Source organism: Herpailurus yagouaroundi, unplaced genomic scaffold (genome assembly GCF_014898765.1).
Source record: "Herpailurus yagouaroundi ecotype Mexico unplaced genomic scaffold, PumYag 67659, whole genome shotgun sequence".
NCBI lineage: Eukaryota > Metazoa > Chordata > Mammalia > Carnivora > Felidae > Herpailurus > Herpailurus yagouaroundi.
Window position 1 is genome coordinate 51,401 of NW_024420459.1, and position 23,286 is coordinate 74,686.

At 41.2% G+C, this 23,286-nt stretch overlaps 1 protein-coding gene across 1 annotated transcript; it reads right to left on the reverse strand.

Annotated features, from left to right (window-relative positions):
• Nucleotides 1–867: 867 nt before the first annotated feature.
• Nucleotides 868–23,055, reverse strand: ZNF449 (zinc finger protein 449). Its single transcript, XM_040468053.1, has 5 exons — nucleotides 22,957–23,055; nucleotides 20,800–21,248; nucleotides 19,011–19,215; nucleotides 3,966–4,079; nucleotides 868–3,774 (listed from the first exon to the last, which is right to left on the reverse strand). Exons 2-5 carry the CDS (start codon nucleotides 21,151–21,153, stop codon nucleotides 2,891–2,893), a joined length of 1,557 nt encoding a protein of 518 aa, XP_040323987.1. The 5' UTR covers nucleotides 21,154–21,248; nucleotides 22,957–23,055; the 3' UTR covers nucleotides 868–2,890.
• Between the last annotated feature and the right edge of the window lie 231 nt (nucleotides 23,056–23,286).

A 23,286-nucleotide genomic window follows, 5' to 3' on the forward strand; every position in this document is an offset into this window, starting at 1 on the left:
CCAATCTTCATAACTGCATGAGCCAATTCCTATAATCTCTCTCTCTCTTTCTTTATATATATATATATAATTGGTTGTTTCTCTAGAAAATCCTAATGCAGACATTATATATAAAACTATAGAATGTGACTAGGACTAAAACCATATTTAGAGGAAAATCAACAACTGAAATGTTTTTTATAATTAAACAGCAAAGAATTAAAAGACAGTATCCCGGGGCACCTGGGTGGCTCAGGCAGTTAAGTGTCTGACTCTTGATTTTGGCTCAGGTCATGATTCTGAATGAATGAATGAATGAATGAATGACATATCCTGACTATTTATTGAAAGCTTATCCTGTGTAAGGCCTGAACAATACATCTCTCATTTAATCTTCTTAGCCCTGCTGAGATGGGTACTGGTTTTTGCCCTTCATAGTAGGTAGATATTTTGCCCTTACCTTTCTGAAATGTTCAGAAATTTAATCAGACACATCCACACAGTGTTCTAACTAGGATGTCTGTGTCCAAGATTTCACATATTTCTTGATTTGATGTCACAAGTACTCATTGGTGTGTGTTACCTATGGGACAGTATCACAAGGCAACAGGTAACGGATGTTCTCTACCCTGCAAAACCCGGCTATGTGTGTATGCTACAGATGAGGGGGAGGATGTGGCTCACACTATGATCACAACTAAGCCTACTAGCTAAACTTGCCTGTAGGAAATGCTCAGAATGATGCATGAAGCCGGCACCACGGCGGCAGGGAGCAAAGTGATCCCACCTTTGGGTGGGAGCAGCAGTCAACTGTGGCACTTGCTGCCATAGCTGTCGGAAGTGCTTCTGAGTTGTTCAAACCATCGGTTACTGTGATTGAAGCAGGAAGAGCATACACATTTCCACTTTATTAAAATATTGCATAGATACAGAGCAGTTGGGCACATCCATTCTAAGGCACTGTTCTGGTTTGAATGCAAGTCCACAAGAGAGAAAAGAGAAGCCATTACATTCCGTATTTTTCATCTCTACATTCAGACTCCTCCTGTGTTACATGTTTATTGCTACTGGGATGTCAATTTTAACTCCACACTTATAGCAGCATCATACAGGGACCTGGATGACAGGAATTAAAGATACGTCCTGGCTGTAGCACGTGATATGCTTTGGCACTTAATTACAAACTCTCTTGCATTGTTCTCCATTTATTTCCCAACTCTTGTTTAACTGACGATACTATAAACTCCTTATGAGCCGGACTCACGGATTCATGTCTTTACCAGTTTCCATTAAGCCTAGAACAGGACCAATTGGGCACCGAGGACTTGCCCCCGAAATACTTATTTTCAACATCACTTCCGAGAACTTCAGTGGAATAGAACAAAATACACTTTCCCTCCTCCTAGTTTAGGGAAAGAATGACTGGTGTCTTCATAAAGGGAAAATACTTGAATGTCCTACTTCTTGTATTTTATAACAAGGAACTAGGCTGAATGAATATTTTCATGTATTAACAGCTATAACTGACAAAGAGAGTGCCTCCCTTGCTACAGGAATTTGAGTCCTTACCACGAGTATACAATGTTTATATAAGTAGCAATATGCGTGTGTGATTATAAGTAAAATTCAAAGAGGCTGAGAATCACTGAACGACTGATAAATTATCTCGATTGGTGACCCTCACCTCCTTAAAATGCTGTGTGTGTTATATAAAAAAAAAATGTATATACGTAAAGAATTTCTCACAACACCCTTGAAACAACTGAAGATAACTAGGCTTGGGAGCAACAAAACTATACTGGTAGCTATAGAAATGGTTAAAGGCGGTGTGTTCCAAGGAATGTTGGCAGAATACTAGTTCTGTGGGTTATTACCGGGTATGCATGAAAAAGGGTTCTGGGCCTCAAATAAGTTTAGAAAACACTTCTGCCTTTACCGGAGGACCCCTCAGAGATCCTTGTATGCTGATGTGCATTGTGTATCTAGAAAAGTGGAGACAGCAGGGATTCCCGAACTTATTTGTAAAATATCTTGTAGAACTAAGTGCTCTATGACACACGGTTAGGGGGACACTGAATTAAAGAATGGGCAAAATCTTAAAAGCACGGAGAGACACATCGGTGAATACCAAAGGACAGTAAAAAGCCACAGACACTGGCTTCGCAATCTAAATTCAGTTAGATTCTACCTGTATGACATCAATTGTCCAAGGGATTCTTCCACAAAGAGCTTAGTTATTCTGTGAACAAAATAAATCATCAAGTTGATACTCAGCTCTAAGCAGCATCACCCCAGACCGCCAACTAAACAGACTAGCAAACTTTGCAAAAATTCATAAGTAAAGGTTAAAATCTTAATTTCCTTCGACATAAACAATCTCGATGGAAATAACCCAGTTCTTACCAGGCAAATGTGTTCTCGACACATTTTTATTATTTGACAAAACACACTGTCTCCTTGCTTACTACTTAGAGGACACATATAAAGCTTTGCACGAACATCATCCCCTTTTGTAATGACAGCAGAATAATTATGGTGCTGCTTTAGTAGTTATGTTGATAGACATGATCATCCATCATATTGACCCTACTCTGAAAAGGATTGTCATCAATTCTATGCTTTATGCTTATATCTATGACGTAGTTGGCTTAGGACACAAAACATTTCATCGTAAAAAAAAAAAAAAAAGGAAGAGAGACAGCATAAATCAAATCTGGGAATGTTGCAAGAGTAGACAGATAGTCTAGAATTCATATCCTTTGGAAGAAGGGCTTTTTAAATAGTTTTTAAAACCTGTTCTCGTAAGCTCAAACAAAAAGATTCTTCCAAGGCAAACAGGCTGCTGTTGGTTAACTTTTTTTTTTTTTTTGTTAGTGTCAATCTCTGTGGGAACCTGTTCTCTTCAAGATTCTTAAAGAAGTCCTCTAAAGTGAGTGACCTGGTGCATAATAAGGCCTGCCCTCTGCCTGAAGCTTTTAGAACAGTGACTACACTTGTATGGCTTCTCCCCTGTGTGAATTCTTAAATGAATAACAAGGCTCGGTCTCTGTCTAAAGCTTTTCCCACAGTAATTACATTTAAAAGGTCTCTCTTCGGTGTGAGTTCTCTGATGCAAAGTAAGAGCTGTCAGTCTACTGAAACTTTTCCCACAACTGTGACATCTGTGAGGTTTTTCACCCGAATGAGTTTTCAGATGTCTTTTGAGACTCGATCCGTGACAAAAGCTTTTCCCACACTCAAGACATTTGTAGGTTTCTTCTTCAGAATGCGTTCTCTGGTGCCCCATAAGGTGCGACCGTCGAGTGAATCGCTTCTTACACACAGTGCATTCGTAGGGCCTCTCCCCGGTATGAAGCCGTTGGTGTCTATAAAGGTCTGAACTACGAAGGAATCTTTTCCCACACTCGGGGCATTTATGCGGTTCCTCTCCAGAGTGAATTCTCTGGTGCCCTGTAAGCTGCGACTTCCGCGCAAAGCATTTTCCACACTGAGGGCATCGGTGAGGTTTGTCCCCTGGACTCTTTTTCTTCTGGGGTCTGGGGTCGAGAGGCTCTTCTAAGTTGGAATTCTCAGGTTTCTCTCCTGCAGAGGGGTTCGGATGAGCTACCAGTTTTGTTAAATCTGTCTGTAGATCCTCCGGGGGACTTTCCCACTGATTTTCCAACTGTACATAGTCTTTTTGCAAAATGGGCCCATGGAGAGCATTCCCCTCTAAAGTAACAATAAATGGATACATAGTCTCCAGTTTTTTCTGTTTTGAAGAATCTTCTTCATTTTCTATCCCCATCTCAAAACCTGAGAGAAGAAACAGAAACTGAAGATGTCACTGCGTCCCACAGAGAGGAACACACGAGGGAAAAAGAAGGATTGTATTAAACCACCAGCAGGAATACGGAGACTCCTTGGTAGAATCCCAAACTCTTTACCCTGAGGAAGGCCGGCTTTTTCTTTTCTTTATTCCACGACGTCAATGAACCCTGACTTACCTATCTTGGAGTCAAGTAACTGTTTCATTTCTTTGGAATCTTGTAGTTCCTTCACCCATGCCTCGTCTCGAGGCTCCAATGGAAAGTTCACGTCCAGCTTTGGTATTGGATACCCTGGCCATAAGAAAGATGAGAAGCAGAATAGTTTATGTCATCAAGGGTTTTCTCTGACGACATCTGGGACATGTGGCCGCCTAAGGTCTACTTTCTCCCCAATGACTATGACTCCACCCAAGATCTCTCACAAGAGACTCTCTTTTTTAAAGATAAAACCAAAACATGTGATGAGAGAACATCCTTTCGTGCTCAATTCAAGGCCATTCTCCTCTATGGGAGGAGAGTAAACCATTTCTGTGTTGAAATCGACACACTACATGATTTCTATATCTAGTCTGATATTCAATTTATTCAGGTTAGAACCAAAACAGGCAGTAAATCTTCATAGAGTTTTGGTATATTTTGGCATAAAACTGAGAAACGCTGCTATTGATACCGAGCGAAGAGAAAGCTAAAAGTTGGGGTTAGGAGGGGCACCTGGATGGCTCAGTCAGTTAACTACGCGACCCTTGATTTCTGCTCAGGTCATGAACTCTTGGTTCGTGAGTTTGAGCCCCAAGTCGGGTTCTGTGCTGAGAGCTCAGAGCCTGCGTGGGATACCCTCTCTCCCTCCCTCTCTGCCCCTCCCCCACTCCTGCACATAGGCACGCCCCCTCTCAAAAATAAATACGCTGAAAAAATTAACAAATAAATGTATGGGTCATGAAACTATTTACTAGAATCTTTTCTATTGAGATTTTCAAATAAAATGGAAAATGACTAGGTTGGCAACAAGCAAAAGCAGGGTTTATGTTTATTGCAGGGGAAGTCGAGAAGTGCACTCTCTTGAAATTAACCCAAAAAACCATCCAACGGCATTTCTATCAGTCTAAGAAAAACTAGAACAAGTTCCTACACTCACTGTCCCCATGTCCTACCACCTCTCTCCCCACTGACAGCTGCTGTGGCTCATATTCTCTTTCCACGACCTTTCCTCACCTTCCTCGGTCTGGCAAAGTATATTGGTCTGCAATAAAGTGTGGGATGAAAACCGTTGCCTCGAAATCTAACTGCAGGATGCTGTTTAAACATCAGCAATATTTTTTTAAATAGTAGCATTATTAAAATACATTAGCAAAGGAATGAAAATTTACGTTTCAAAACATTATGTCAAAACATAGGAAGGGGACTAAAATACCTTACTTTATATTTTCATGGAAAAAAGACCTTTTGCAATTAAGAATGACAAACAAAAATGCATGTCAAATACAATTTTGTTTAAGTTCACTATATTGTTGAGGTGCCCAGGGTGGCGCAGTCTGTGAAGTGTCTGGCTCTTGATTTCATCTCGAGTCAGGGTCTTGCTGTGAGTGAGTGTGAGCCCCAGATCGCTGGGGCCTCTCTCTCTTGCCTCTCCCCCCATGTGCTCTCTCCTTCTCTCAAAATACATAAGCTTACAAAAAATGGAAAATAAATTCACTGCATTGTTTGTGTTTAGATTGCAAAGCGAAGAGTGGGATCAAAGGGTACCATGGCACAGGTCAAACAAAACTGGGGGTTCCAGACCAAAGGAAAGCTGCCATGAGGGAAAACTGAAACTTGAAAGAGGCAGACTAGCAAAGGCCTCGGTGTAAAATGTGGATTTATAACCGAAATGTAGTCGGGGAGGTGGACTTCCAACATATCACGAGGAGCTCTGCAGACCTACTTCCCAATGAAACTAGTGACAATTATTAAAAACAAAAAAAACAGGATGGGGCGCCTGGGTGGCTCAGTCGGTTCAGTGTCCGACTTTGACTCAGGTCGTGATCTCACGGTTTGTGAGTTCGAGCCCCGCGTCGGGCCCCGTGCTGGCAGCTCAGAGCCTGGAGCCTGCTTCCGATTCTGTGTCTCCCTCTCTCTCTGACCCTCCCCCGTTCATGCTCTGTCTCTCTCTGTTTCAAAAATAAATCAACGTTAAAACAATTTTTTTAAATAAATAAAAAAAAACAGGGGCACCTGGGTGGCTCAGTCAGTTAAGCGTTATTTGGGCTCAGGTCACGATCTCACAGTTCATGGGATCGAGCCCCGCAATGGGCTCCATGCTGACAGCTAGGAGCCTGCTTGGGATTTTCTCCCTCCAGCTGCCCCTCTCCTGCTGGTGTTCTCTCTCTCAATAAATAAACAACTTTTTAAAAAATTTAAAAAAATAAACATTGGTCCTAAGGGCCTACAGCAAACTAGGAGACATCTATTTTTTTTTAATCTGCTAAAATTCACAGGTAATAGGGAGATTCTTTTTTTTTTTTTAAAGTTTATTTATTTTTGAGAGAGAGCCAGAGCACTAGCGGGGGAGGGGCAGAGAGAAAGGGAGACACAGAACCCGGAAGCAGGCTTCAGGCTCTGAGCTGTCAGCACGGAGCCCGATGCAGGGCTCGAACTCAACTCGGAAACAGCGAGATCATGACCTGAGCCGAAGTCAGACCTTTAACTGACTGAGCCACCCAGGCGCCCCGGTAATAGGGAGATTCTTGAGGATTTAAACCACAACAGTTCTCTTTGGTGCCTCTCCCCGCTCCACTCTACGCTGGCACAGGGACCGAGGCAGCCTCTCCCCCGGACCCTTCCGAGGGCTATCTTCTTGGAAGGGGCAGGACCTCAGCATTTCTCATCCTACCCCAGCTACCCATTGTTGATTCTAAGGTCCAAACAATCGTGGCTGCAAGGTGGGGACAGCTTTTATCTGCCCAGTCTCTACTGGTGGCATGGAGGAGCTACCCTGGGTGTCCTCTTGGTGACAACACTAGAGTACTCCCTGTCTGTCCTTGTAAGGCAGTAGTGATTATAAGACAGTGGTTCTAAGCCTGGAGATGCAACCCAAGAAGACCTGAGGGCCGGACCTAGTGCTCAGCTGGAAAGTGGCAGTTTCACTTAGAGATAAGCACACCATTTCCCCCACCTCCAGAGCAATGTATCAGAGATTTGGCCTCGGAGAAGCAGGCCTTAAAACAGGTAGCTCCTAATATATTCTCAAAAACAAACAAACAAACAAACAAACAAACAAACACCTGATTCATTTGCAACAGAGGATGAACATTTAAGCCTAAGGATATTCTAAAAAAGAGCACGGATGATAATGAAAGGCAACAGGAAAGAGTTTGATAGATTTATGGACTATATACCCTAAACCCCAGGCTGACTAGCTTGGCGAAGAGAAGTGGGGAAAAAAGACAAGCTGGGAGGAGCCCTCCTGGGATCACAACAAATCTCAAAACCTGACCTCAGGAGCTCGCCCAACAAAGGTATCTGAAATTGACTAGATTGGTCCAGGGAGAAATTATGCTCCAGGGCATCGCCGGAAACAATAGAGCAATTAGCTGGAAATTAATGGCAGGGTCAGGTCAGGGAACGAGGCAGCCAAAGAAAGCCCTGTAAAAGTGCTGCCTTTCCAGGGTGACTGTGAAAGCACATCCGAGACTGTGCTCCCTGAGGGGCAACATCAAAAGGTTAACATTTCACAGTGGACTGGAGTTGACTGAAGGAACGCAGCCATTACCAAACCAATAAGCAAACAAATAACAATAACAAGCCCTAGGGAGGGGAAGGAAGGACTCCGGAGTTGCTACAATGTTTGATCCAAAATGTCCAGTTTCCAACAAAACATGATGAGCCATGCATGAGGACAGGAAAGTATGACTCATACACTGGAAGAAAAAAAAGAGTGGGGACCGGACTCTGCCTATGGGAGTGACTAGATAGTGAATTTAGCAAAGACTTCAAAGTAGCCATTATGAGTATCCAAGAACGAAACCAATCCATGATTTAGGAAGTAAATTATGATGACAAACAGCATCACATCACATCACATCAAATAGACAATATCAATAAATAGAACGTATAATAAGAATCCAGTGGAAATTCTGGAGCTGAAAAGTACCATAACTGAAATGAAAAATGCCCTAGAATGGCTCAAGAATGGATGTGAACTATCAGAACAATCAGTGAACTTGAAGACAGATCAGTAGAGATTATACTATCAGAAGAACAGAGAGAAAAAAAGAATGAAGGGAAGTGAATAGAGCCTCAGAGAAAAGTCAGGTACCACTAGGTGCCATTATAATAGATGTATAATGAGAGAACCAAGAGAGGGTGAGAGAAAGGAGCAGGGAGCAGAAAAAAAAAAAAAAAACAAATTGAAGAAACAGTGGTGCCAAACTGCCCAAATGTGTTGAAAACACATTCATCTACACATCTCGGAAGCTAGATGAATTCCAAGCAGGACAAACACAAAGAGATCTTCAAACAGACATATCAGAGAGCCTGGGTGGCGCAGTCAGTTAAGCATCAAATTCGGCTCAGGTCATGATCTCCGGGTTTGTGAGTATGAGCCCCACATCAGGGCTCTCTGCTGTCAGCACGGAGGAGCCTACTTGGGATAATCTGTCTCCCTCTCTCTCTCTCTCTCTGCCCCTCTCCTGCTCTCTCTCAAAAATAAACATTTTAAAAAACCAGACATATCATAGTAGAAATCCTAAAGGTCACATAAAAAGAAGAAAACCTTGAAAGACAGCAAGAGGAAAATGACTTGTCCCTTACAAGGGAACTCCAATAAAATTAAAGGCCGAGTTCTCACTAGCAACACTGGAGGCCAGAAGACAGTGGGACAACATATTCAAAGTGCTCAAAGAAAAATGAGAAATTATATCCAGAAGAGCTATCTATAAAAAATGAATTGTGAGGGGCGCCTGGGTGGCTCAGTCGGTTAAGTGTCCAACTTCAGCTCAGGTCACGATCTCCCCATTCATGAGTTCGAGCCCCACATCGGGCTCTGTGCTGACAGCTCAGAGCCTGGAGCCTGCTTTGGATTCTGTGTCTCCCTCTCTCTCTGCCCCTCCCCCTCTCACGCTCTGTCTCTGTCTCCAAAATAAATAAACATTAAAAAAAATTTAAAAATTAATCTGGGGGCGCCTGGGTGGCGCAGTCGGTTAAGCGTCCGACTTCAGCCAGGTCACGATCTCGCGGTCCGGGAGTTCGAGCCCCGCGTCGGGCTCTGGGCGGATGGCTCAGAGCCTGGAGCCTGTTTCCGATTCTGTGTCTCCCTCTCTCTCTGCCCCTCCCCCGTACATGCTCTGTCTCTCTCTGTCCCCAAAATAAATAAACGTTGGAAAAAAAAATTTTTTTTAAATAAAAATTAATCTGGAATAACAATATTTCTAATAAACAAAAACTGAGAGAATTCATAGGCAGCAGTCTTGCCTAACAAGAAATACTAAAGGCAGTTCCTCAGTCTGAAAGCTACTGATTCCAAACGGGAATTCAAATCCACACGAAAAAACAAAGGGCACAACAAGGGAGGGTAATTATAAAAGACGGTATAAATACTAATTTCTGCTCCTTTCTTCTCTTAAAGGATTGAGAGAGAGAGAGAGAGAGAGAGAGAACGAATAAACAAGCAGGGGAGGGGCAGAGAGAGAGGGAGACACAGCATCCGAAGCAGGCTCCAGGCTCTGAGCTGTCAGCACAGAGCCCGACGCGGGGCTCCAACTCATGAACCCTGAGATCATGACCTGAGCCGAAGTCAGTTGCTTCACTGACTGAGCCACTTAAGTGCCCCTCTTCTCTTAAAAGATTTTAAAAGCAGTGTATAGAACAATATATATGTAGTGCACTGTTGGGCAAATAATCTGTAGAAATGTAATATATTGGCCAATAACAGCACAAATGAGGTGGATGAGCGCAAAACTGTATGGGGGTAAAAAAATGACTCTAATTAATAACTAAAATCCACAGGGAAGATGAAGAAAACCGGAAATATAAATAATGTTAATACAACAAAAATCATAATATCTATTTGTATTTCTTTCTTCTCTAGCTCTTTTAGAAGGCTTAAAATTATATAAAGTAATATCTTTAACAATGTATTTTTGGTTTCTAACATTTTTTGAGGTTTTATCATTTTTAATGCAACATGTATGATAGTAACACCACAAAAAAGGAAGAAAATAGAGGTATATATAAGAAATATTTCTATATTTTACTAGCATGAAATTAGTATAAATCTACATCTGATTACGTTAAGATGTACAGGCTAATCTCTAGAGTAACCACTAAGGAAATAATGTTTAAAAAATAGTGAAAATTGATTTAAGTCAAGTGCTACATTCAAAACATTTACTCAGTGCAAAAGAAAGCAGCAAACGAAGGACAGAGAAACAAAAAAGATATGAGAAATATAGAAAACAAAAAGTAAAATCGCAGATGTAAATTACACCATATCAAAAATCAGGTTAAACACAGATGCATTAAACAACTCATTCAAAAGGCAGAGATCATCATACTAGGTTTTAAAAATCCATCTACGTGCTGTCTACAGGAGACACACTTTAGATTCAAAGATACTAACTGAAAGGGATGGAAAAAGATATATCATGCAAAGAACAACCACAAGACAGCCAGACTGATTACACTAATATCATACAAAATGGACATCAAAACAAAAAAGTTTCTAGAGATAAAGAGGATCAGTTTATAATGGTAAAATGACCAATCAGGAAGATACAACAATTCTAACCATACATGCACTTAAAAACAGAGTACCAAATACATGACTGCAAAAACTGACAGAAAGAGTAAAAGAAATAGACAATTGAGCAGTAGCAGAGACTTAAATACCTCTTTGCACTACTGGATAGAATATCTAGGCAGAAGATCAACAATAGAAGACAAAAAATTATAATCCTACTAAATGTCACAGACATTTATAGAACATTCCACCCAAGAAGTATAGAATATGTGTTCTTCTCAAGTGCACATGGAAAATTCTCCAGGGCAGTCAAGATGCTATACCATAAAACAAATGTTCAAAAATGTGAAAGGATCACAATTACAAAGTATATTCTCCCACCAAAATGGAACGAAGTTAGAAAAAAATAACAGAAGGGTGCCTGGGTGGCTAGGTTGGTTAAGTGTCCGACTCTTGATTTCAGCTTAGGTCTTGATTTCAGGGTTCTGAGTTCAAGCCCTGCATCGGGCTTCACGCTGGGTATGGAGCCTACTTAAAAAAGAAATAACAGAAAGAAACTTGAGGACTTCATAAATACAAGGTCATTAAACAACACACTCTTAAATAAATAATCAATCATAAAAAAATCAAAAGAGAAATTAGAAATACTTTGAGATAAATGAAAATGAACACACAATATACCAAAACTTAGGAATGTACCTAAACCACTACTTCAAGAGAAATTTATAGCTATGAAGGCCTATACTGAAAAGAAAGAAAAATCTGAAATTAATAACCTAACTTTGCACCTTAAAATATTAGAAAAATAAGAGCAAACAAAACCTAAAACAACCAGAAGAAAATAATAAAGATTGGAGCAGGATTTAATGAAACAGAGAACGGTAAAACGATAGAGAAAATCAATAAAACCAAGGTTGGTTCTTTGAAAAAAATTAACAAAATTGACAAATCTTCAGCTAAATTGACCAAGAAGAGAAGAAAGAAAACTCAAATTACTATAATCATAAATGAAAGGGGAACTATTACTACTAACCTTACAGAAATAAGAAAGATTATAAAGGAATAGTATGAGCCACTGCCCAGAAACAAATTAGATAAATGAAATGCACAAATTCCTGGAAACACAGAAACTACCCAAAATTGATTCAAGAAGAAATATAAAATCAGAATAGACCTATAACAAGTAAAGGTACTGAATTGGTAATCAAGACACTTCTCACAAAGAAAAGCCCAGGTCTGGATGATTCAGTGGTGAATTCTACCAAACATTTAAAGAATTAACACCGATTCTACATAATCTCTCACTGAAAACAGAAGAGAATGGAACACTTTCCAACTCACTGTACTGGCATAAGGAAAGAAAAATGTATCAGTGGAATAGAATTGATAAGCCAGAAATAGCCTTGTCATTTATTGTCAATCCATTTTTGAGAAAGGTACCATGACAATTCAATGGGGAAAGAATAGTTTCCTCAACAAATGGTGCTGGGCCAACTAGATATGCACATGTAAAAGAATGATGCTAGTCCCATTTCTCACACCATATACAAAAGTTAATTCATAATGGATCAATGATCTAAATTTAAGAGCTAAATCCACAAGACTCTTAGAAGGAAACATAGGTACAGAGGCACCTGGTGGCTCAACTGGTTGAGCATCCAACTTTTGATTTTGGTTCAGGTCATGATCCCAGGGTCATGGGATTGAGCCCTCTGCTGGGCTCTGCATTGAGCCTGGAGTCTGATTAAGATTCTCTCTCTCTCTCTCTCTCTCTCTCTCTCTCTCCCTCTGACCCTCCCCTGACTCACGCTTTCTCTCTCTCTTAAAAAAAAAAAAAAAAAAAAAAAGAGGGGCACCTGCGTGGCTCAGTTAGTTAAGCATCTGACTTTGGCTCCGGTCATGATCTCAGAGTTCGTGGGCTCAAGCCCCATGTCCAGCTCCATGCTGTCAGTGTGGAGCCTGCTTGGGATTCTCACTATCTCCCCTCTCTCTGCCCCTCCCCTGTTCGTGCTTTCTCTCTCTCTCAAAAGAAATAAACTTAAAAAATATATTTAAAAAAAGAAGGAAACATGGCTATAAATCTTCATGACCTTGAATTAGGCAACAGTTTCTTAAATGTGACATCCAAGGTATAAACAACAAAAGAAAAAAAACAGCAATTCTTCACAAACACATCCAAAAATAGAAAAGGAACAAAGGCTTTCCCACTCAGTCTATGAGGCCAATAGTACCCTGATAACAAAACCAGATAAAGACAGGACCAAAAAAAAAAAAAACACCTACAGACAGTATCTCCGATGAAAATAGATATAAAAATCTTCAACAAAATACTAGCAAACCAAATCCAGCAACATATAATATGAATTATACACCAGGATCAAGTAATATTTGCATCAGGAATGCAATGTTGGTTTAACATTCAAAAGTTAAGGAAATACACCATTACAAGAGAATACAAAGTAAAACCATGATCATCTCAATAGACGCACAAAAAGCATGTGACAAAATTCAAGAGTTTTTTTGATAAAAACACTCAATAATCCATGAATAGAAGGGAACTTCCTCACCCTAATAAAAGGAATCGAGGAAAGGCCCACAGCTAACATCATAAATAACAGTAAAAGACTAAATACATTTCCCCTGAGATCAGAAACAAGACAAGGATGTCCGGTCTCACCACTTACATTGAATATTGTACTGGAGGTTCTAGCCAGGGTAATTTGGCAAGGAAAAGGAAGAAAAGGTATCTAGATTAGAACAAGATAAGTAAAGCTATCTCTTTTTTCAGATGACATAATCTTTGATATAGAAAATCCTAAGGAACCCACTAAAAAATAATTTGAACTATTAAACAAGTAGGATTACAGGACTCAAGATCAATATGCAAAAATTAATTATAATCCTATATAGAGAGACATTAAGTTTATTTATTTTGAGAGAAAGAGAGCACATGCACGGGAAGGGCAGAGAGAGAAAGGGAGAGAGAGAATCCCAAGCAGGCTCCATGCCCAGTGCATAGCCCAATGCGGGGCTAGAATTCACAAACCGTGAGATCATGACCTGAGCTGAAACCAAGAGTCAGATGCTTAACCGACTGAGCCACCCAGGCACCCTGTAATCCTATATATTTTTAATGAACAACCCAAAAATGAAATTAAGAAAACAGTTCCTCTGGAAGAACTATTAAAAAGAATACTTGGGAACAAATTTCATAACAGCAGCGTAAAAACTTATACTTAGGCAACTATAAAAAATGAAAAAAAAAATGAAAGAAAATCTAAATAAATGGAAAAGCACCACATGTGTATGCATCACAAATTTAACACTGTTAACATGGCAATACTCCCCAAACTTATCTACAGATTCAACACAACCCCTATGAGAATCCCAACTGACTTCTTTCTAGAAACTGATAAGCTGATGCTAAATATCACATGGAATTGTATCAAACTCAGAACAGCCAAGACAATCTTGAAAAACAAAAGCAAAGTTGGAGCCCTCACACTCTCATATTTCCAAACTTACTGGAAAGCAATAATAAAGACAGTGTGGTATTTCCATAAGAATAGACATATAGATCACTAGACTAGAGCTGACCGTCCAGCAGTAAACCCATATACCTGTAGTCAACTGATTTTGGACAAGAGTTTCAAGTCCATTCAATGTGAAAAGAATGAGCCTTTTAGCAAACCATGCTGAAACAACTGAATATGCGAGAATATATGTAAATATACATATTATTTGGGCCGCTACTGTGCAACTTATACAAAAATTAATTGAAAATGAATCAAAGCATTAAATGCAAGCTAAAACTATAAAACTCTTAGGAGAAAATTTAGGGGTAAATTTTCATGACCTTGTATCAGGCAGTGGTTTCTTAGGTATGACATAAAAAGCACGAGCGACAAAACAAAAAATAGTTAAACTGGACCGCATCAAAATTAAAAAAAAAAAAGAACTTTTGTGCTACAAAGGACACTATTAAGAAAGTTAAAAGACAGTCACAAAACATGAAAGACTACTTATAAGTCATATATCTAATAATAGACTTTTATCTAGAATATAAAAAGATCATACACAACTCAATAATAAAAACACATATAATCCTACTTAAAAATAGGCAGGGGTGCCCAGCTGGCTCAGTTGTTAGAGCATCCAACTCTTGATCTCAGGGACCGGAGTTCAAGGCCCACGCTGAGTGTGAAGCCTACTTTAAAAATAAATAAATAAATAAAAAACAAACATAGGCAAAAAATCTAAATAGGCATTTCTCCAGTGAAGATACACAAACGCCCAATAAGCCCATGAAACGATGCTCAACACCATTATAGTCTTTGAAGAAACACTTCACACCCACTAAGATGGCCAGAATAAAAATCTCAGATTCTTCTCAAGTGCATATGAGACAGTTTCTGGGATGCAGATGGTATGTTAGGCCACAAATTCATTTCTATATATTTAAAAACACAGATCTCATTCAAAGTACTTGCTCTGACCACAATGGAATGAAGTTAGAAATCAGAACAGAAGGAAAACTGGAAAATTGACAAATCTGTGAAAATTAAATAACACCCTGTTAAATAACCAATGGGTGCAAGAAGAAGTCACAAAGAAAATTAGAAAATACTTAGAGATCGATGAAAATGAAAATGCAAAGTACCAAAACTTTTGAGACATAATGAATGCAGGGCTAAGTAGGGAATTTATAGCTATAAATACTTACATTAGTAAACAAAAAAAGCCCAAAACAGTAACATAACTTTACAACTTAAGGAACTAATAAGAAAAGAAAAACACTAAGCCCAAAGCAGAAGGAAGGAAACAATAAAGATCAGTCAGAGATAAACAAAATAAAGACTAGAAAGACAATAGAGAAAATCAATGAAACCCAACATTGGCTTTTTGAAAAGATGAATGAACTTGACAAACCTTTAGCCAGATGAACTAAGACAAAGAGACAAAGAGAAAGAAGGCAAAAATTGTTAAAATTAAAGTCGGGATATTTCCAATCATTCTACAGAAATAAAAACAATTACAAGACAGCACTATGAACAACCGTATACAGACCAATTGGATAACCTAGATTAAATGGATAAATTACCAGAACCACAAAACCTACCAAGACTACATAACAAAGAAACAGAAAGATCTGAATAGACCTATTCAGTAAACTAGTAAAGAGAGTGAAGCAGTAATCAAAAATCTCCTGACAAAGAAAAGCCCTAGACCTGATGGCTTCACTGGTGGATTCTACCAAACATTTAGGGAAGAACTAATACAAATCTTTCTCAAACTTTTCCAAAAAAAAATGAAGGGGGGGAAGCACTTTCCTCATCCTCTGAGACTAACATTGCCCTGATACCAAAGCCAGAAAAGACACTGTAAGAAAATGACACAACAATATCCCTTATGAACATTGATACAAAAAAACCTGAACAAAATATTAGCAAACTGAATTCAGCAACATATTAAAAGGATTATATAACATGACCAAGTGATATTTGCTTCTAGAATGCAAGGCTGCTTCAACATATGTAAATCGGTCAATGTAATATACCACCTTAACAGAATGAAGGGAAAAAAACACACCATTTCCAATGATGTGGAAAAAGCATTTTGACAAAATTCAACATCCTTTCATGATAAAAAAAAAAAACAAGAAACACTCAACACAATAGGAACAGAAGGAAATTACCTCCACATAAATAAAAGCCATATATGAAAAACCCACAGGGAACATCACACTCAGTGGTAAAAGGCCGAAAACTTTCCCTCTAAGTTGAGGTAGAAGGCGAGGATGCCTGCTTTGGCCACTCTGTTCAACACAATACTGAAAGTTCTAGCCAGAGAAATTAGGCAAGAAAAAGAAGTAAAAGGAATTGAAATTGAAAAGGAAAAAGTAAAATGATCTCTATTGGCAGATTCTATGATCTAGTATGTAGAAACCTTGAAGATTCCATTAAAAAACTGTTAACATAAATAAATGAATTCATCAAAGTACCAGGATACAAAATGAACCTGCAAACATCAGTTCCATTTCTATATACTAACGATGAACAATGAACAATTCCAGAAATTATGAAAACAGTTCCATTTACAATAGCATCGGAAAGAATAAAATACTTAGGAATTAAGTACATCAAAGACTTGTACCACAAAAATGACAAAGCATTGGTAGAATAAATTAAAGAAGATCTAAATAGGAGCGCCTGGGTGGCTCAGTTGGTTGAGCATCTGACTTTGGTTCAGGTCATGATCTCGTGGTCTGTGAGTTTGAGCCCCACATCGGGCTCTGTGCTGACAGCTCAGAGCCTGGAGCCTGCTTTGATTCTGTGTCTCCCTCTCTCTCTGTCCCTCCCCTGCTCGCACTCTGTGTGTGTCTCTCTCTCTCAAAAATAAATAAATATTTTTTAAAACAAAAAAAAATAAAGAAAGAAGATCACATCCCATGTTCATGGATTGGAAGACTTGATACTATTAAGATGTCAATACTACCAAAAGTGATCTACAGATTCAATACAATCTCTATGAAAATCCCAATTGTACTTTGTTTGCATTAATAGCAAAACCCATACCTAAAATGATATGGACTCTACAGGGATGCCCAAACAGACAAAAATTCGTGGAAAGGAAGAACAAAGCTACAGGACTCACACTTCCTGATTTCAAAACTTACTAGCATATACACTAATGGAATAGAACAGACAGCCCATACATCAACCTTAATATATATAGTGAAATGATTTTTAACAATGATACCAAGATTATTCAATGGAGAAACAATACTTTTTTCAACAAATGGTGCTGGAAAAACTGGATATGTGTGTGCAAATGAATGAAGTTAGAACCTTACATAACAGCACGTGCAAAAATTAACACAAAACAGATCAAAAACCTAAAGTCAGGACCTAAAATTATGAAACACTTAGAAGAAAACAGAGGGGAAAGCTTCATGACACTGGATTTGACAATTATTTCTTGGATATGACACCTAAAGTATAGGCAACAAAAGAAAAGATAGACACAGAGTAGCTCATGAAAAATTTAAAAATTTATCCATCAAAAGACAGTTTCAACAGAGTCAAAAGGCAACCCACAAATGGGAAGAATATTTGCAAATCATATCTGATAAGGGATTAATATCTAGAATATATAGAGAATTCTAAAATTCAACAACAAAGCACATTCCGTTTTTGAAATGTACAAAGGGAAATAGACTTTAAAAAAAAAATGGGGCACCCGGGTGGCTCAGTCGGTTAAGTATCCAACTCTTGGTTTGGGCTCAGGTCATGATCCCGTGGTTTGTGAGTTCGAGCCCAGTGGCAGGCTCTATGCTGACAGCATGAAGCCTGCTTGGGATTCTCTGTCTCTCCCTCTCTCTGCCCCTCCCCCACTCATGCTCAGGCTCACGCTCCCTCTCTCAAAATAAACAAACAAACCTTAAAGAAAAAGAAATGTTCAAGGATTTGAATACACATTCTCCAAAGAAGATACACAAATGGCCAATAAGCACTTGAAAAGATGTTCCATGTCACCAACATTTGGGAACCACAATTCCAAATTACAGTGAGATACCACCTCACATCCATTAAGAAAGCTACTATCACAAAACAGAAAATAACAAGTGTTGATGAGGATGTGGACAAATTAGAAAAGTTACGCACTACTGACAGGAATGTCAAATGGTACAACTACTGTGGAAACCAGTGGGGCTGTTCCTCAAAAAATTAAAAACAGAATTGCCGTGTGATTCAGCATTTCCACCTCAGTTGTATACCCAAAAGAAGTAAAAGCAGGGTCTCAAAGAGATATTTGCATACTAGCTAAAACATGGAAGAAAACTAAGCATACATTTATGGAAAATAGAGAAAATGCAGTAGGCACGTACAATGGCATATTACGCAGCCTTTACTTGGACGGAAATACTGCCATATGCTACAAAATGGATGAACCTTCAGAGCACGTGTTAAGTGAAATAAGCCAGTCACAAAAAGACAAATACTGTATGATTCCATGTAGATGAGGTATGCAGAGTAGTCAAATTCATAGAGACAGAAAGCTGACTGGTGGTTTCCAGGGCTAGAGACATGGGCAATTATTTGTTTAAATGAGCATGGGGTTTCAGTTTTACCAGGTGAAAACAGTTATAGAAACGGATGTTAGTAGTGGTTTGACATTAATAATGCACTCAATACCACTGGACTATACACGTCACGATGATTAAGAGGGTAAATTTTATGTTGTGTGCATTTTATAACAATAAAAACAACTGAAAAGGGGAAAACAGACTTCTTGAGCAGGGTCATTAGCTTACAGGGTTTTTAATCCCATCTGATGTACCGTGCGTTGTTCTCGGCTCCTCCCAGAGAGGCGTCCCTCCTCCCACGCTTCATCACAGTGGTCCCCTTCCATCCAGCAGTGGGTGTTTCTGACCCACCCCCAGACCTGGAGAGCGCTTCAGCCCTCAAAGTACAAACCTCAGAAAGGAAATAAAACCCCTGCCTTACCGGGGTCCAGGAAGGGCTGGCACTCCTCAGCGGCACCATAGCTCAGCTCCTGCAGCCCTGCCTGTGGGATCCAAGGCTCTGCCACTGGGCCCTCCGGGGCAGGTCCCATTACTTGGAGTGGGGGTGACTCCAGGTGGATGTTTGGTGGTACGTGTGCCGTTCCCACCGGTGCCAGTTCTTCCAAGAGCATTTCCTGCCTATCGATCTGGGGCAAATGGCAGAACCCATCACTCTAAAGTCTAGACCAGCAATGCCCGGTAGCGACAGTGTGACCCGTGTACGTCATTTTGCTTTTGCAGTACCCGCATAAACAAAGAAGAAAGCGATGAAGTCAATCTTAATAACATGCCTCGGTTAACCCAGTACCGCTAAAATACCCTAAGTTCAGAATGTAATCAACGCCAACCATTACTAGGGAGATATCTCACCTACTTTATTTCTCATGCTCAGTCTTCTGAATGTGGCCAGCATTTTCCACTTAGCGCGCATCTCAGTTTGCACTGGCCACATCGCTAGCGCTCAAGGGCCACCCACACTTGGCTGGTGGCGGCCGTACTGGGCAGTGCGCGATTAGGCCACAGGCACGTAAAATCTGCTATCGTAAGCCAAACCCAGAGGACAGAGAGAGGAAGGGAAACCATAAATTCCTTACGCCCTGGGGCGGGCGCGGGAAATTTTGCAAGGCTCCGGTTCAGTGAGGCTCACTGCACAGCCCCGTCAACACACAACACCGGGCACCTCAGGCCCAACTCGAAGCCCTTTCTCCCTCCTGCCCCAGGTTCTGCCCTGTGCCCTTCTGAGCAGGGGACAGTAGCGCCACCACTACAGGGTGACGTGGCATGAAGGCAGGTGGCCGGCGGCATTCAGTGGGCAGAGACGGGAGTATATACCGTTCAGGGTGCGGCACTGCTCCGGGTCCCCGCCAACTGTGTAGCTCCCCCTCAAACTTCCACCCAGGTAAAAAGAACCTGTCAAGGACTTCACACTGTGGCTCATATGCACACCAAATAGTTTTGCATATGGTAGCGTGACCTGAATTTTCTAGGAAAGCCCTACCTGGGAAATCGGACAACCACTGTATTCCTTGTTGTTCAGATTGACTGACACTCGTTGCCACCGTGGAAAATCCCACGACCAGCGGTGCCACCCAGTGTTTGAGCTGTCCCAGTCTGAACTGGTGGCTGTCGCCTTCCCGGTGACTTTATGCACAGATGCGGGCATCTGACAACTTCAAGTCTTCTGTGCAGTCAAGCCCGGAAAGGGAGTGTGTTCAAATGCTGATTCGCTTACGGCAAACCATGTCCCCTTTCCTTGATATCCTTTCTAGACTCCACCTGACCCGGGCTGGCAACATTTTCTTATAGTCATATATTAAATAATTTACACTTTATGGGTCATGTTGGTCTATCACCTACACTTCTTGTATTTAACAACCTTTTAAAAAGGTAATAACCATTATTAGCTCATGGCCTGCATAAAAACAGGCCTGGCGCTGCATCTGGCCCACAGACCACTTATTGTAGTCTTGTTTTTGATTTTGTGTGTATGTAAGGTTACATTATATGTAAATTTCATTTCAGGACAGCAGAAGAGACATTACTAAGTATTTGTTACAGAATAGAAGCTGGGTTTAATAGTTGAGAATCACGGAACCATACGCCAATTCCAGCAGAAGGAAAAAATGAAAATCATTTCAGGGAAAGCGCGGGGTTGGAATTGAAATGTCTGATCTAGTATCAGACGTCTCTGCTACTTCTGTCTAATTACCAAGATCCCAAACTCTTCTCACCTGCTGATCTGGAATCTCAAGTTCTCTCTGTAAGTCTTCTATCAGCGACACAACTCTTTCTCTATTCTCTGGGCAATGTTCCCTCACCCAGGTCTCTATCTCTGTGGGCAGGATGGTTAGGAACTGCTCCAACACCAACAGCTCCAGGATTTGTTCCTTAGAGCGCATCTTTGGCTTGAGCCATTGACAGCAAAGCTCCCAGAGTTTGTTGAAGGCTTCATGAGGCCCGGCTGCTTCTTTGTACTGGAACTGCCTGAAGCGCTGGCGGAAGACTTCACAGTCCGCGTCATAGTCTTGAAACACAGAGCCCTGATTCAAGGAAGCCTGGATTGCACAACCCAGGGCCACAGCCATCGCCCCCTTCTGGCCGTGTGCAATTTCTCTGGGGCCTGAAGTCTCAGATTCCAGTATTTCTTTGTGTACGTGTGTCAAGGGGGAGCCACCCACAGCTGAGGACAGGACAAAAGGAAAGGAGAAACAGCAGTGATTACCAGAAGCCATACTTACTTCCCTTAACTTGTTTACATTCCGCCAAAGCCCTAAAGCAGCAGACCTTAACCTTTTCTGGTGATTCTGAGAATCTAAGGAAGGCCAGGGAATCGCTTCCTAGAAAAATACACATACACATCTAATGCTGCATCCATTTTCCAAACATTTACAAACTGTTCTACGCCCTACACGGACCCTCTAGAACTGTGCTGCCCAATATGGTGGTCACAAGTCCCATGTGGTAGATTCAGTTCAAAGTCATTGAAATTAAAAATGCAGTCTCTCCTTCATACTAGTCACATTTCAAGTGCTCCACAGACATCGCTGTAGAAAGTTCTACTCGATAGTGTGACTCTAGAATTCCATTGACCCAAGGCTAAGAACCTCTTCCCTTAAATGAACCACCCTAGATGTGCTGCCCTGTGACTATACTCCCAAGCTAATACAAGCTATTTTGTGTCTCTGAATATATACAGGCCACAAAAGAAATAGGGGAGCAGTGGTGAACCACCCTGAAAGTCCCTGTGCTATTGAGGAACCCTTGGCTGCCTTAAATAACAGGCATCTTAGGAGAACCACACCTCCAAAGGCTCCAAATCCGCAACCTTTCATTCTTCTCCACTCAAGGCGTGTGTACTTCAGCCAGTATCAGCGTGACCCTCATCCTGCTATGGCATGCCAAGTGGCTTTCTCATGAGAAAAATACACTACATCAGGGCAGGCCATCAGCCATCTGGGCTGCATTAATTCCGAAGGCCACTGATGGCATTCATGTTGCTAAGCCCAAGTGCTGTTCTCGGCTTCCTGCATTTATTAGGTCAGGTAGCCCTCACCCAAAGAGAGGAGGTGGGGACTAGTATTATGCCATGAATTCAGATGAGGGAACTGAAAGGTGAGGCTCAGGAGGACTGAATAACTTGTCCCATGTCACCCAGTAAATGCCAGACAGAAATGGTGACAAGGTTACAATGAACAGATTCCTGCAACGCTCATGTCTAAAAACATCCAAATGTTCTTAGGGCAATGCCTGAGGTCACAGACGTGTCTCAATACCAGCACCCACCCTAAGCTATGGCTCCTCTCTCTCTCTCTCTCTCTGCATTTGCCAAGATGCCTCAGGTACCTGTCCTCTTCCCTAGAGTGGGACAAAGAAAAAAATACTCATGATCTTCCTACCTAGTCATTCCAGATGTACACTGTGATCCTATCACCCCTTATCTCGATGGTAACCTGGACGTTAGCGGCGGACCATCCAGGCGGGATGACCTGCTCGCTTTGTGAGCCTGACACCCAGCGCTTCTGTCTGTAACATGAAAATGATGATAGCATCGATTTCACAAAATTTCCTGTGTCGGATGCAACTGCACGGAAGCGAACGACAGCATGCGGGGCACAGAGGAAGCACTCAGGAAAGGTTATTGTCCCGAGCACTGATTCCTAGAAAGCTTCCCCATCTCCCGCCTAGGCACCTAACCGTCGCTGGAGGGCATCCAGGAACTCGGCCGGCCGGCTGGGGCTGTGGACCCGCCCTTACCGTGCTCAGCCTCGCAGCCCGCAGCCCTCCCCAGACGCGCCGAACCCTCCACCACGTCCACCAGGGCCCTGACCGTCCCGCTGTCCCCCCATCCGCCCTTCCGCAAAGAAACGTCACTGCACCCCGGGACTCACGGCTTCTCCCCAAAAGCCCCAAAAGCGAGCCTGCTCTCGCCCGGCCCACGGATAGAGAGGTGTTTGCAGAGCGGGCACTCGGAGAAAGGCGAGGGGGGACACGTCGTGGGAACGTCTATTTTTATTTTTTCTTTAATTCTTTTTATTTATTCAATTTCAAGTGATCTTCTTTTTTTTTTAATATATGAAATTTATTGTCAAATTGGTTTCCATACAACACCCAGTTCTCATCCCAAAAGATGCCCTCTTCAATGCCCATCACCTACCCTCCCCTCCCTCCCATCTCCCATCAACCCTCAGTTTGTTCTCAGTTTTTAAGAGTCTCTTATG

Coding starts and splice junctions, on each gene's coding strand:
- ZNF449 (XM_040468053.1), bottom strand. CDS start 21,153: ATGGCTGTGGCCCTGGGTTGTGCAATCCAGGCTTCCTTGAATCAGGGC. Junction 19,216..20,799: donor TTGAGATTCCAGATCAGCAG/GTGAGAAGAGTT, acceptor CATTTGCCCCAG/ATCGATAGGCAGGAAATGCT. Junction 3,775..3,965: donor GTTACTTGACTCCAAGATAG/GTAAGTCAGGGT, acceptor TTCTTCTCTCAG/GTTTTGAGATGGGGATAGAA.